This window comes from Balaenoptera borealis, assembly GCF_965194805.1.
Source record: "Balaenoptera borealis genome assembly, chromosome: 1".
Taxonomy (NCBI): domain Eukaryota; kingdom Metazoa; phylum Chordata; class Mammalia; order Artiodactyla; family Balaenopteridae; genus Balaenoptera; species Balaenoptera borealis.
Window position 1 is genome coordinate 85,424,104 of NC_138860.1, and position 15,074 is coordinate 85,439,177.

At 41.6% G+C, this 15,074-nt stretch overlaps 1 protein-coding gene across 11 annotated transcripts in view; it reads right to left on the reverse strand.

Moving 5' to 3' along the window:
* The window catches only part of PIP5K1A (phosphatidylinositol-4-phosphate 5-kinase type 1 alpha), a 36,844-nt gene that overhangs the window by 12,723 nt on the left and 9,047 nt on the right, over positions 1-15,074 (reverse strand). For 5 of the 11 annotated variants that reach the window (XR_014232514.1, XM_082346610.1, XM_082346607.1 and 2 more), the window contains exons 2-7: positions 14,699-14,737; positions 7,994-8,025; positions 6,011-6,091; positions 2,023-2,153; positions 1,470-1,587; positions 1,136-1,288 (exon numbers count right to left, since the gene is read on the reverse strand). Coding sequence is in view for 10 of the 11 variants with exons in the window: in XM_082346610.1 (XP_082202736.1) it covers positions 1,136-1,288; positions 1,470-1,587; positions 2,023-2,153; positions 6,011-6,091; positions 7,994-8,025; positions 14,699-14,737 (554 nt within the window). In the remaining variant the exon portion in view is untranslated. The remainder of the gene's footprint in view (positions 1-1,135; positions 1,289-1,469; positions 1,588-2,022; positions 2,154-6,010; positions 6,092-7,993; positions 8,026-14,698; positions 14,738-15,074) is intronic. The other 6 variants (XM_082346606.1, XM_082346609.1, XM_082346603.1 and 3 more) reach the window with 2 other exon arrangements.

The window sequence follows — 15,074 nt, forward strand, 5'->3', positions numbered from 1 at the left end:
ATACAGATGTCCAAAAAGCACATGAAAAGATGCTCAACATCACTAATTATTAGAGAAATGCAAATCAAAACTACAATGGGGTATCACCGCACACTGGTCAGAATGGCCATCATCAAAAAATCTACAAACAATAAATGCTGGAGAGGGTGTGGAGAAAAGGGAACCCTCCTACACTGTTGGTGGGAATGTAAATTGGTACAGCCACTATGGAGAACAGTATGGAGATTCATTAAAAAACTAAAAATAGAGCTACCATATGATCCAGCAATTCCACTCCTGGGCATATATCCAGAAAAAACCATAATTCGAAAGGATACATGCACTCCAATGTTCTTTGCAGCCCTATTTACAACAGCCAGGACATCGAAGCAACCTAAATGTCCATCAACAGAGGAATGGATAAAGAAGATGTGGTACATATATACAATGGAATATTACTCAGCCATAAAAAAGAATGAAATAATGCCATTTGCAGCGACATGGATGGACCTAGAGATTGTCATACTGAGTGAAAGTAAGTCAGACAGAGAAAAATAAATATCATATGTTATCACTTATATGTGGAATTTAAAAAAATGGTACAAATGAACCTATTTACAAAACAGAAGTTGAGTCACTGATGTAGAAAACAAACTTGTGGTTACCAGGGGGAAAAGGCAGGGGGATAAACTGGGAGACTGGGATTGACATACACACACTATTATACACAGAACGGATAATTAATAAGAACCAACTGAATAGCACAGGGAACTCTATTCAATACTCTGTAATATGGGAATAGAATCTAAAAAAAGTGGATATATGTGTATGTACAACTGACTCACTTTGCTTGCTGTACAGCAGAAACAAAACACTGTAAATCAACTATACTCCAATAAAAAAAAATTTTTTTTTAAATCATCATTGAATCTTGTCGTTGGGTAGCAGGGTCTAAGCTAAAAACACTTAAAATGGGACAGATAAACAAAACCCCCTTTAGCCATAGAGAGACAAAAGAGATGGGAAAAGCACAAAGATGAACTACGTTTCTATGACAGAAGTGCTGACATTGTTTTGTCCCCCTGATGGCAGCCTCCCCAGCTTGTCCTGGAGTGGAGTGGGCAGCTCAGGCAGCCAGTGCTCCTGGTCCTCTCACCATGTAGTATCCTGGAAGCAGCTTCTGCAGAAACTCCGCCTCTTTGTGCTGGACTGTTTTAATGATGAATTCATCATCACTGGACACATAGAAGAGGGAACCACTAGCCCCAGAGTTGCAGAGTTCAATCAGCGGCTCATTGCAGAGGGAGTACTGGGCCCAGAGAAAAGAGAGCAAGAGGTTCAGAGATACAAGGGCATGCCCAACCAGAAATCAACTACAGATGCAATTCTATTCTAAAGGAAAACTAGAGCAAGAGTGTGGAGAGAGGGTCTTCCTTTGGAAGTATCCCTCTGATACTGGAGTCCCACAGTTCTGAAATCTGGAAGCTTACCAAGTAATCATCAGGGCGGATACCAAATAACTCCCGAAAGTAGCGGAAGGCAACAGGTGCATAGGTCTTGAACCGAAAGTCATTGTAGTGATGAGCAGGAGTCAGGTTGCTCCCTTCACTGTGGGGTTAAACAGAAGAAGCCATAACTTACCAGTCCCTGTAATTTAGGGAGTCCACACCCTGGAAGGACACTCAGTCACCCAGAGGCAGGTCAATACACCCCTCCTGAGAGAACCAAAGGGACTGGATGAGTCAGTTACATAATGGGACAAGGCGCAACATGGGGATTAAGACATGGGCACAGGGAATCGTATTACCTCCTCCCGATGCACTAAATTGTTTTTGAGGGCTCAGTCCACAGGCCAGAGGCTCATGGAAACATCCAAAGGAGAGCATGTGCTCTTCAAATTCTCCAGTCCCCATATCACCCTGATTAAAATCAGGTTAAGGATTGGATGCATGCCTAAATTAGACATGAACCCTAAAATGCCCTGATGATGATATAAAAAAGCCACATTTTCTAGGACATTCCCCTGAACATTAACCTCTGTACCTCGGGAAGAAGATACTCTCCACCACATAGAAGTCTTGCATGAGGACATCCCGCTCTGGTTTGGTACTCAGGCTCCCCACAGTGTGAGTAATGCCTAACTGGATGGCACCTTTTAAAGCTGATGAGGTTGTCTGAGAAACAAGAGGAAAGTTTCTAGTATTAAATCTGATCATAGCAATAAAAACTCAGGAGAGAAGAACCAGAAGCAACACCGGAGAGCAAATGCCTTTCTAGTAGTTCAGACTGAACTGGGGCAATCCAGTTTCCCCATCCCCACACTCTACATGGCAGTTAAGCCTGCAAAGATTGGAAGAGCATGAAGATACAGAGTAGCAAAGTGGGGACTCTCTAAACAAGGTGTTCCCTCCTATCCACATCTATATCTGGAAGATACATTGTACTGAGAGAACAATCCTAGGTCTCACTCCAAAGGTTCCTGCCCCCAGAGTATATGGAGTCCTCCAAACATTTTATTCATCTGATACAGAATGTAACTAAAATTAACTGATACTCTGATTCACTGCCTAGCTACTGAAGCTCAGTTCTCTCAGGCAAGGCCTGACTGGCGTTCCAAGGACAACTGAGTGGCAAAAAAAGCTCCTAACTGAAGAAGAAAGCCTGAAAGATTCAAATTATTTCTGAGAGAAGTATTTAGATTTAAAATTACCATACTATGGTCAAAACACAAATATAAGAGCCCCACTCTTACAACCCAGGATTTCAATGTCATGGTAAAATGTCGTATTATCTAGTTCTGTGCTGTCCAATATAGTAGCTACTAGCCACACTCGGCTATTTAATTTTAAGTTAAAGTTAATTTAATTTAAAAATCATTTCTTCAGTCTTACTAGCCACATTCAGGTATGATTAGTGGCTATCACACTGGATAACACAGATATAGCACATTTCAATCACTGTAGAAAGTTCTATTGGACAATTTTGTTCTAATTGATTTCCCTTATCCCCAAACCTCACCAAATATTACTTGTATCAATATTCTACCTAGTCCTCATTGGGCATTAAAGTTATAACTAGGGACTTCCCTGGTGGTCCAGTGGTTAAGAATCCGCCTTCCAATGCAGGGGATGCAGGTTCGATCCCTGGTCGGGGAACTAAGATCCCACATGCCATGGGGCAACTAAGCCCGTGCGCTCTGAAGCCCATGTGCCACAACTAGAGAGAAGCCTGTGAGCCGCAACGAAGTGCCCGCACACCACAACGAAAGATACCGTGTGCCACAGCGAAACCCGACGCAGCCAAATAAATAAATATTTTTAAAAATAAGAATAGGGATTTCCCTGGTGGCACACTGGCTGAGAATCCACCTGCCAATGCAGGGGACACGGGTTTGAGCCCTGGTCCAGGAAGATTCCACGTGCCGTGAAGCAACTAAGCCCATGCACCACAACTACTGAGCCCGCGCACCACAACTACTGAAGCCCACACGCCTCGAGCCTGTGCTCTGCAACAAGAGAAGCCACTGCAGTGAGAAGCCCGCACACTGCAACGAAGAGTAGCCCCTGCTTACCACAGCTAGAGAAAGCCCATGCACAGCAACGAAGACCCAACGCGGCCAAAATAAAGTTTAACACTTTAAAATAAACTTTAAAAAAAATTTAAAAATAAGAATATTTTTAAAAAATAAATAAAATTATAACAAATTTTTTAAGTGCTTGCCTCTCCAATTAGACTAGAAACTCATCTTTCTGTCTCAGTGTTCAGCACATAAAAAGAGCTCAATAAATGTCTGTTTAATTGACATGGGCCTCAGAGCCCATTCCCAGGGAGAGTCAGGTCCCTGACTGAGAATGAGTCAGTCCACCTCTATCACTTCGGACAATGCAATAAAGACAGAGAACAAACACAAGAAAAATTTACATGGGCTAGACAAGGTATAGATGCCAAATAGGAGGTTGAACACTGTACCCCAGGAAACCTAAGCATCTCCAATTAGTCCAGAACTGGGGAATTGGGTCACTCCAGGATGCTTCTCTCCTGTTTTCTCTTCACCAGTTCAATTTTCTCTTCTTGGCTATTACTACTATCTTTCCAATCCATTTGATATCTCTAGCTCAAAATCCGGTGTTCTAGGCCCTATTCACCAACTGAAACTACAATCTTAAAAAAAACAACCCCATGGACTTCCCTGGTGGTCCACTGGGTAAGACTCCATGCTCCCAATGCAGGGGGCCCGGGTTCGATCCCTGGGCGGGGAACTAGATCCCTCATGCATGCCACAACTGAGAGTCCACATGCCGCAACTAAGAGCCTGCATGCCACAACTAAGAGCCAGCATGTCACAATTAAGAGTCCACATGCCACAACTAAGAGTCCACATGCCACAACTAAGAGTCCACATGCCGCAACTAAGAAACCCACAAGCTGCAACTAAAGATCCCACATGCTGCAATGAAGACTCTGCATGCCACAACTAAGACCCAGCACAGACAAAAAAAATAAAACCAAAACAAAATATACACACACACAAAGAAAAATTCTTGACCTGCTGTCTATCTCTGTATCACCAAGCTGAATGGGATCCAGCCTTCACTTTATGTACATCCAGCACAAGAGACATGGTTCCCTAAAGCTAGGTAAGAACGGCCTTGGGGGCTTATTACATGTTTATATCTAACAGGAAAACACAATTTCTTCAGCTCAGTGAAAAAGCATCCAACACCAGATTTGTTCATTAAGAACATTCTCATTTAAACACATATACAGGGACTTCCTTGGTGGCACGGTGGATAAGAATCCGACTGCCAATGTAGGGTACACGGGTTCCATCCCTGGTCCGGGAAGATCCCACATGCCACAGAGCAACTAAGTCTGTATGCCACAACTACTGAGCCCACGTGCCACAACTACTGAAGCCTGCATGCCTAGAGCCCATGCTCTGCAACAAGAGAAGCCACCACAATGAGAAGTCCATGCACCGCAATGAAGAGTAGCCCCCTGCTTGCTGCAACTAGAGAAAGCTGGCGAGCAGCAACAAAGATCCAACTCAGCCAAAAACAAAAACAAAAACAAACAAAACGAAAAACACATATACAGGGCTTCCCTGGTGGCACAGTGGTTAAGAATCTGCCTGCCAATGCAGGGGACACGGGTTAGAGCCCTGGTCCGGGAATATCCCACATACTGCAGAGCAACTAAGCCCGTGCGCCACAACTACTGAGCCTGTGCTCTAGAGCCCATGAGCCACAACTACTGAGCCCGTGCGCCACAACTACTGAAGCCTGCGCGTCTAAAGCCCGTGTTCCGCAACAAGAGAAACCACCGCAATAAGAAGCCCGCGCACCGCAACGAAGAGTAGCTCCCACTCGTCACAACTAGAGAAAGCCCGCGCGCAGCAACGAAGAGCCAACGCAGCCAAAGATTAAATAAATAAATAAATAAATTTATAAAACAAAACAAAACCCATATATACAGATGGGAAATTATTGACCCTTTGTGAAGTAAATTCTAAAGTTCAAGTTGCAGGGCTTCCCTAGTGGCACAGTGGTTGGGAATCCGCCTGCCAATGCAGGGGACATGGGTTCGAGCCCTGGTCTGGAAGGATCCCACATGCCGCGGAGCAACTGTGCCCATGTGCCATGGCTACCGAGCCTGCGCTCTGGAGTCGCGAGCTACAGCTACTGAGCCGCGTACCACAACTGCTGGGGCCATGCGCCTGGAGCCCATGCTCCACAGCAGGAGAGGCCACCGCAGTGAGAGGCCCACGCGCCGCAGCGAAGAGTGGTCCCCGCTCGCCGTAACTAGGGAAAGCCCGCGCGCAGCAACGAAGACCCAACACAGCCAAAAATAAATAAAAATAAAATAAATAAATTAAATTTATAAAAAATAAATAAATAAAGTTCAAGTTGTATGATGGCTATTGTGCAAAGGTTTAGCGTATGAAGAAATGGGATGGAATGTGGAGAATAATATCAAGGAGACAGAACTATCCCTTCCTGGAGTAAGATGAATGGGTTTCACCCAGACACACCTTTTTATATGTTGTCTCTCCTGAGGAATCAACACCTCGGTGTCCTATTTTCTTCATGGACATGCTAGAGGCATAAGGCACCTAGAATAAGAAGAGTCAAGATTAGTACATGATTCCCACGTAACACACCAAACAGCTATCACGATGGTAAATCAAAAAAAACAAAACATGCAACACACCCTTTTTAGGTTAAGAACATTTTATAAAATCTTCAGAAGATCCCTCCCATGCAAACACACAGCTATAGTGTTGCTCCCCAAAGAACTAAACTGACTAAAAGAACACGAAGAAAACTCCAAAGGACACATATTTCACCTTTGGTTCTCAGAAAGATGACACAGAAAATTAAAATGATTATCATTAAAGAAAAGCAGAAACAGGAGAAGTAAGCAATAGCAGCCCCAGAAAAAATGAAAGACCCTCAGTTTACAAAAGCAAGACAGAAGCAGAGCTCCACAGATCCAGCTTCCTTTCAGAAACTACTACCCCTCTAATATTCAACCCGACCTGAACACTATTTGTTCAAACTGAATTCACCAGCAGAAATGATCTAGCCACTGGCAAATGCAAGTACTGCAAGCCCAAGTATTAAAAGGCTGTGGCAATAAGATGAATCCTCTAAGATAAGGGCCTCAGTGCCTCAAAGAGATTCCTGAGAATGTGGTATGGCTTTGTTTTCTACTCGCATACATCACAGCATCTGAAAAAAGGAAGAAGTAAAACCAGTGGAGCAGAGGCTAGAAGGCTATTCTCCACAGCCAAGATGCCAGCACAACAGACATGAAGGTATTCTTCATGATGTCGATACTCAAGTTAACAAGCCAGAAGGCAAAAAGACTACTGAAAATAGCATGCTACCATCTTAAAGCCTGATGATATTTAAGTTCTACTCTTCTTGCTAAGACCCTCAGTGCCAGAAAACCCTCAGTATATAACCTGACAGATCTTGGAAGATGTTCTGAGAAAAAAGCCTAAAATCCTACACCAAAATGGTCCGCACTCTGAGGCCCCGTCACAAAACCCAGGAGAGATGCAAGAAGTAAAAAGAGGAATGGGAAATACTCTGTGGGAAGAAAATTAAGCAAATACAAGATACTCTGCACAAAAGAGAAAAACTTAGAATATCAACAGCTTCAGTACGGTTAAAAGAAGTTCGCCACATTCACTGAAGCTACGCAATCAGGAGGTATTAACAGCAAAACAAGAGAATGAGCTTTAGTGTCAGACTGGCTTTGAATCCTAACCTTATTAATTACAGGACCTTGGGCAAGCTATAGAACCTCTGATCTTCACTTTTTCATCTATAAAACATGGATAACAACAGTACCTACACTCATAGAGGCTCTCTGCAGGATTAAATAAGAATACCTATAAAGAGCATTTAGGTACTTCACTCTTTGGTACATTAAAAAAAAGCTCAGCGGCTTCCCTGGTGGCGCAGTGGTTGGGAGTCCGCCTGCCAACGCAGGGGTCAAGCCCTGGTCCAGGAAGATCCTGCGTGCCGTGGAGCAACTGGGCCCGTGCGCCACAACTTCTGAGTCTGCCCTCTGGAGCCCGTGAGCCACAACTGCTGAGCCTGCGTGCTGCAATTGCTGAGGCCCGCGCGCCTGGAGCCCGTGCTCCACGACGGGAGAGGCCACCACATTGAGAAGCCCGCGCACTGCAGCGAGAAGTAGCCCCCACTCACCGCAACCAGAGAGAGCCTGCGTGCAGCAACGAAGACCCAAGAGATCCAAAAATAAATAAATAAAATAAATAAATTTAAAACATTAAAAAAAGAGCTCAGTAAATCTGAGCTATTATTAATATTCATAATAAACTGTGACAAAAGTAGAGTTGTATAATTACTAGCCTACCAAAGAGATGTGAGAACCCTACCTAGATTCCAAGACCCAAGTAGGGGGAAAATAAGGATGTTACAAACAGGTATCCTTCTATTCCAGAATTAAGGTTTTAGAACCATTGTATCAATATAAAACTCACCTCAGATGCCATGGGTCTCTTGATTCCAGATGCTGTGAAAAAAAAATAAACAAACACAACCATAAGTGTATACACACACTCACATGATCTCTATCAAGCACACTGAAACAATCAGGATTTGAGTCACACTAAACCTGACAATGAGCTCCTGCCTCTTGCTCATTGATACCATATCCTTTTGGATAGGGATTTTAAACGTCCCTTCTTTTTCCTCCTCCATACTCACAGAGCCCTTATGCATATTCCGTTCTCATTCTAGTCCTTTTTCTTACACAAGTGTTCATATTTTCTCTAGGAAATATATCTGTTCTTGATACATTTAACCATCAGAGCCAGAGGGTCTCATGTGATACCATGGCTGAAAGAGAAAGGGTGTAAGAGATACCTAAGACTTATTGGACAGCCTGGGCTTGATTAATAATTTTTCCTGTAGAGCTAAAAGGGTAGGTACTCTTAGAGCATATCTATGGTGCTTTATACTTCTACTAATTATTTCAGAAAAAAGGTAAAGAGTTGGTCTATGGAAGCTTTATTTACAGTAGCCAAGATATGGAAGCAACCTTAAGTGTCCATCAACAGATGAATGGATAAAGCAGCTGTGGTGTGTTTGTGTGTGTGTGTGTGTGTGTGTGTGTGTGTATACACATACATATTTATGCAAATGGAATATTACTCAGTCATAGAAAAGAATGAAATTCTGCCATCTGCAACAACGTGGATGTCCCTAGAGGGTATTATGCTTAGTGAAATAAGTCAGAGAAAAACAAATACTCTATGTTATCACTTATATGTGGAATCTAAAAAATAAAACAGATGAATGTATATAACAAAACAGAAACAGACTCACAGATATAGAAAACTAGTGGTTACCAGTGGGGAGGGAAAAGGGGGGAGGGACAAGCTAGGGGTAGGGGATTAAGAGACACAAACTACTGTGTATAAAATAAATAAGCAACAAGGATATATTGTACAGCACAGTGAAATATAGCCATTATTGTGTAATAACTTTAAATGGAGTATCATCTATAAAAATATTGAATAACTACATTGTACATCTAAAACTAATATATTATTATAAATCAACTATTCTTCAATTTTTAAAAAAAGTTGATCTATGGAGATGAGGAGGCTAAGGATGGGAAAATGCAATGTCAAAAAAATGGAAAAGCATAGAGTACAGGCAGAATCTGATTCTACATCCTTCCATCCTCATCTTGACTGCTGCTGTAAAAGCAACAGGAATTTGTTGGTGTGTACTTACTAAATATATAATCAGTGGAGATGTGTAAGATAAGTGTGTAGTTAAATCTCATAAATATTATGACTTTTATCCATTTAAATGCAGAAGATTTCAAGAATAAGTATGTTTAGAAAGTGACTAAAAGACCATTATCTATAGAAAAATACTCTAAAAGGTTAAATCAATTCTTAAGGGTCTGCGATCCCTATAACTTTCATCCATGATCACATTGGAAACATGGAGACAGAACTTTCTCTCCTTCATATTGAAGAATGTTGGCCTTTTTTCTTCAAAGACTACTGATATATTACTTTGATCTAGTTCTAAAGAATTCAAAATGAATAAAGATTAGCCATATTAAAGAAAATTAAAAAGAAGAATCCAATTCGGACGAATCCTCAATAATACCTGAGTAGGAAGACCCCAGTTCTGGTCCATATGTAAGGTTTAATGGTAAAACAGCAGCAGAGACAAGATGGGCTTAAACGGCAATCAGGTAAAGCTCTAATTACTATTGTTTAAGACCAACGATCAAGGGCCCTAAGAATTTCAGAATATAGCTGGGCTCAGAGGAGAGATTGTGGTAGACCCTAGTAGTACAAAGGCCACAGACTAAGCATTTCTGGTACCAAAAAGCAGAGCAGCAAATTTCCTTCCCCATAGTGAGTCAGAGTAGCAAAATTATGGGGAACAGATGGTTTTCATTCCTCTTCTCAAAAAAGGAGGTAAGGGAAATGTCATCTAGCTGTTAGGAAGATGTGCTGCATAAAATGGCCCAGAAAATTAGAAAAACAGCAGAGCCCAATAATCTATGCTTTTTGCAGGATGCTTCATCTTCAGTCAGGTCAAGTTCAGGTAGGTGAAAGACCATTTTAGAACTGGAACCCTAAGCTAAAGCTTCCAAGGAACAATAAGCCAGGACGAGTCAGATTTATGATTAAAACTGTTACTGACTTAAAACCTTTTAGACAAGAGCCAACATGCTGAGCTATTTAAAAATCAGAAGACCTGGGTTCAAATCCCTGTTACATCAGGTAAACTGTTCTCTATATTTAACTAAAAAAAGAGGAACCATATTAGAAGATTTATGTAAAGATTAGATAAGACAAACTAAATCAGGGACTTCCCTGGTGGTCCAGTGGTTTAAAATCCGTCTTGCAATGCAGGGATGCTGGTTCAATCCCTGGTCAAGGAACTAAGATCCCACATGCCATGGGGCAACTAAGCCCGTGTGCTGCGACTACTGAGCCCCCACGCTCTGGAGCCAGGGTGCCACAACTAGAGAGAAGCCCACGTGCTGCAATGAAAGATCCTGCGTGCTGCAACTAAGACCCACCCAACGCAGCCCAAAAAAAGATAAACTAAATCAAAGTACTTCATGGACTACAACGTGCTATACAAATATGTTGTCATATGTGAATTTTTTTTTTTTAAAGAAACCACAGACAGTGCAAGACGGTTTCTTTTTTTTTTAATTTTTTTAAAATTTATTTTATTTATTTAGGCTGTGTTGGGTCTTCGTTACTGCATGCAGGCTTTCTCTCGTTGCAGCGAGCAGGGGCTACTCTTTGTCGTGGTGTACATGCTTCTCTTTGTGGTGGCTTCCCGTGTTACGGAGCACAGGCTCTAAGCACGCAGGCTTCAGTAGTTGTGGCACACGGGCTCAGTAGTTGTAGCTTGCGGGCTCTAGAGCGCAGGCTCAGTAGTTGTGGCGCACGGGCTTAGTTGCTCCGCAGCATGTGGGATCTTCCTGGACCAGGGATCGAACACGTGTCCCCTGCACTGGCGGGCAGATTCTTAACCACTGCGCCACCAGGGAAGCCCCATATGTGATTTCTAATGCAAGAGTAAAGCTGGGCCCCCAGGAAGGTTTAATGTTCAATCACCTAGACCTTCATGAAATTCTAATTAGCACCTTAAAGTTCTTGGCTCCTCCCCAAACCCTCAGCCTACGCCTCCCCCCAACATAACCTGTGCAAGTGTACAGGCAACTGTAGAATTAGTAAGTCTCAATAAGGAAATCAGTATGCTTTCAGTTGAGAAGACAACACTGATTCTGGACTCCTTGGTCAGTACCTGGCTTATCCCTTCCTCTTTTACCCCAGAGGAAGGGGTTTGGAGAGAGCTGGCAGAACCAAGAGCCAACATCCAGTCCTAGGCTGACAGTCTCTCCTAGAACATAACCTCTTCTGCATGCAAGGAGTCACCGGACCAAGTTAAACAATGGAGAAAAAAAAGCAGGTAAGTGATTTCAAGGCAGAGAGTAGGTCTGGGGCTTTCTTACTCCCTAAAAAGTTCTACTTTGCTACCTTTCCTAGTTTTATCACACAAACACATAGCTCTAGGGCTGCTACCCTCTTACAAAGTACCCAGAATGAGGGTGGGAGGACTTCACTCAGTGGAATATGGTGCCAATTACTTAGCTATCTGCAACTGCAAAGCTTGGATTAATCCCAAGAACACTATAGCTGAAGCAGTTGGATGGATATTGGGGTCTAAATAATAATAATCAGAACAAGTAACACGGGGAGGAGAATCAGGACCCAAGACTTACTCTCTTCCTTGTCTGAAGTTTTGCCCCTAGGGCACAGGTCAGAGCTCCAACCTCCCAAAGAAGAATGGACAGGAATAGAAGAGTATCTAGAGAATTTTATCAATGTTGCTGTAACACCCAGCTTGTTCCAGAAGAAACCCAATGAAGAGCAGAGTGATATTTCAGGGAAGCAGGTACCATCTGCTAAGGCTTGACCATTTGGCCCAAGGCTCTGCCAATGAGAAACTGCCTACTGAGACTGAAGAGTCACCAGCACTGTACCTGTTCATCTCATAATCAAGCTTTCTCTTCAGAAGGAAGAGGAGGAGCAGAAACAGAGGAAGAGGTGGGAGGAGGACAGAGGGGGGAGGAGAAGTGAGGAAAAAAAAGAGAGAAAAGAAAAGAATACCAACTCAGCATGGCAACACCCGGCTTAGCAATGCCATCCAGCCAATGTTTAAGGAAAACGAGAGTCACCCTTATGGATAAGACTAGAATGTTATTCAACAGAAAGTTTGTTTTAGCATCTGTGTGAAAAATGATCTCTGATAAGTATATACTATCATCTTATAATCCCCATATCCACGATCCATATGTATCATCCTCTTTTTGGGTGGGGAAACTGAGAATAGGGCAGAGTTCCAATGTTAAATTTCCTCTTCCTCAGGGAAAAACGTTTCCATAGTTTGTTTCCTTCATGACTATGTAACTCCTACTTATTAACAGGCCCTAGACCAAGAAGCATTCTAAACAACCAGCTAATGTTGCTCTACTGGAAGCAAAAAATAAAGCCATGACAAACAGGCTGCCTCAGAAAAATAATGGCTCAAATAACTTAATTCTGAGTGGCTCAATAGATGATATAGAGCTAACCATGGTGATTTCAAGCCCTAGTTCCTCTGCAGAAAGATGGAAATGTAAAAGACCTAGAGGACATTATCAAGGATCAAGGTACAAAACTGTACTCAATTACATATTTACTAAAAAAAGACTGACTTGTTGTTCACCAAAAATATTAATAAATAAAAGACCTAGAGGAGCAAGGGTGTACTAACTTTGGGAATTTTTTTAAAATTCTGACCGGAGCAGGTTCAATCTGGCTGAAATTTATAGATATTAAATGAAAGTTGATTTTTAAATAGAACAAGTTGAGAACTTAGTTCCTTCAGCCACATATGAACCTACTTGCCCATTTTCAAGCAAATAAATCAATAACAATTTATATTAAGAAAAAAATCATTCAGCAAGGGCCTTTGAAATTTTAATCTAATCTTATTTATAAGTAAAAGTACAGAGCATAAGGGATGTGCTCAAAATCACAGAGCAAAGGCAGTGACAGAGCCAGAACTGGAATCCATATTCCTAAGCCCCAGTTCAACTCTCTTTCTTCTAAACTATCTTTTGTTTTCAATTTCCTGGCCACTTGGAGTCTAGGTAGGACAAGAAACCAAGGGAACTAGAATACTTTTACAAACTAAATAAATCTCAGAATTGCTAATGGACAATATGAACACATATTTTCTTCCCTTGAGGTATTTCCTTCCCTTCCATTTTCACTGATAAGAGGATTAAGAGCAGAGACCTCCTCCTTCAGTTCCTCTCAATGAAATGAATAACAACACTCTGTTCCTCCAGCAACAGTCATCAATGTCACTGGCAAAAACAGTAGGAAAGTATCTTTCATTTCTTTTAGTGAGATTATCCTTGTTCTGAATCAGACAATGCCAGTATTCTAGAGGAGCAGAAGCTATCTTTCAAGTCTGATACTTGAAAGAGCAGTTTCACAGATGTTAAGGTCCTCACTAGCAGTAGAAAGTACCTTTTTGTCTTTGTAATAAGACATGAACAACTTTAACAGAGAGAGAGAGAAAAAAAAAGTTTTTAATTCATCTCAGATTGGAGTTTTCTTTTTGGTGTAAGTGGAACCATGTCTTGCTCTGATTAAAAGCATAAGGGTTACAATCATTGAATTTGCAACGACAAAAAGAGGGCATCTGATGGGCACTCTTGTGTCAGTGATCTTGGAATTGACTGCAGAATCAGTTACCAATCCTTGGCAAAAATCCACATTAACTTCTAAAATATTTTCTTAAAGAATGATCAATAACTCCACATATTATGCACGGAGGAGCTCAGAATTTGGCTGCTTTTTTAAGACAGCTAAAGTCAGAAGGGGAAGTTCCCTTCTGCACTGTTCTTTTGTTGAACAACAAATATTTAATCTGGTTTAAAGTCAAGTTAGCTCACAAACAGACTTTCAGATTAGTGAGAGAGCAATAAGGTATAGTGGGTAGGAATGTGGGCTCTGAAACCAGAACACCTAGGTTGGCTAGATTTGAATACTAGATCTACCATTTACAACTAGGTAACTTTGGACAAGTTGGTTAAAATGCTCTAGGCCTTGGTTACCTCATCCATAAAATGGACATATAATAACATGTATTTCATAGGGTTGTTATGAGAATTAAATAAGTCCTGTATAGCACCTAACATGTAATAAATGCTCTATAAATACTAGCAATTATTACTACTATCATTGTGAATTATGAAACCCCATCTACAGGATGGGAAGGGTCAGGGGAAATGAGAGGTACAACAGAAAGGGAAAAGAAAAAGAGACTCATTTACTGAAACAAAAGGAAATGGAGTTATGGGAAGACTTCGAGGGAGACAAAAGATAGTGAACTGATTCATTTCATACTGTGGAACTGTGAGAAAAGAAGTTTCTGTGTTAAGACAGCATCTTTTTTGGAGAGGACAGAGGGGAATGGGAGCTAAAGTGAAATAATGCTTGCAAGACATCCACAGCCTTCTCAGAAGGCCATGCACTACTACTAAAAAAAAGTCTGCAATTGTTATGGGGAAGAGGAGTTGGCTGCTAGTAACTGCAAGGAGCTCATGCTTCTTCAGCACAAATACACATCGGTTCTACCTCTCTTACGGTTGACCCCACAGCACAGAAAGTTGAAACCTAAATGAGGAAAAACAGAAAATTATCACTTACTTCTGGGGTTCTACCTGCTTAACAGCAGAATAAGCACAGTTAAAAAAAAAACAAAAACAAAAACAAAACACACAACAACTCTAAAGTTTAAAATTATGAACAGGACCTGACCTGATGACCCCCAGCACCATACTGTGAAATGTTAGATGATTTTCTGCAGTTCTAGGTAAATGTCAAAAAAAAAGAGACAGAAGGAGAAGCTCAGGCAGAAAAATTCCAGGAAGAAAAAAAAAAAGAAAAAAGAAAAATTCCAGGAGTGATCACAAAACTTGTAACCCAAACAATTTCACACTGGAGTGATTTC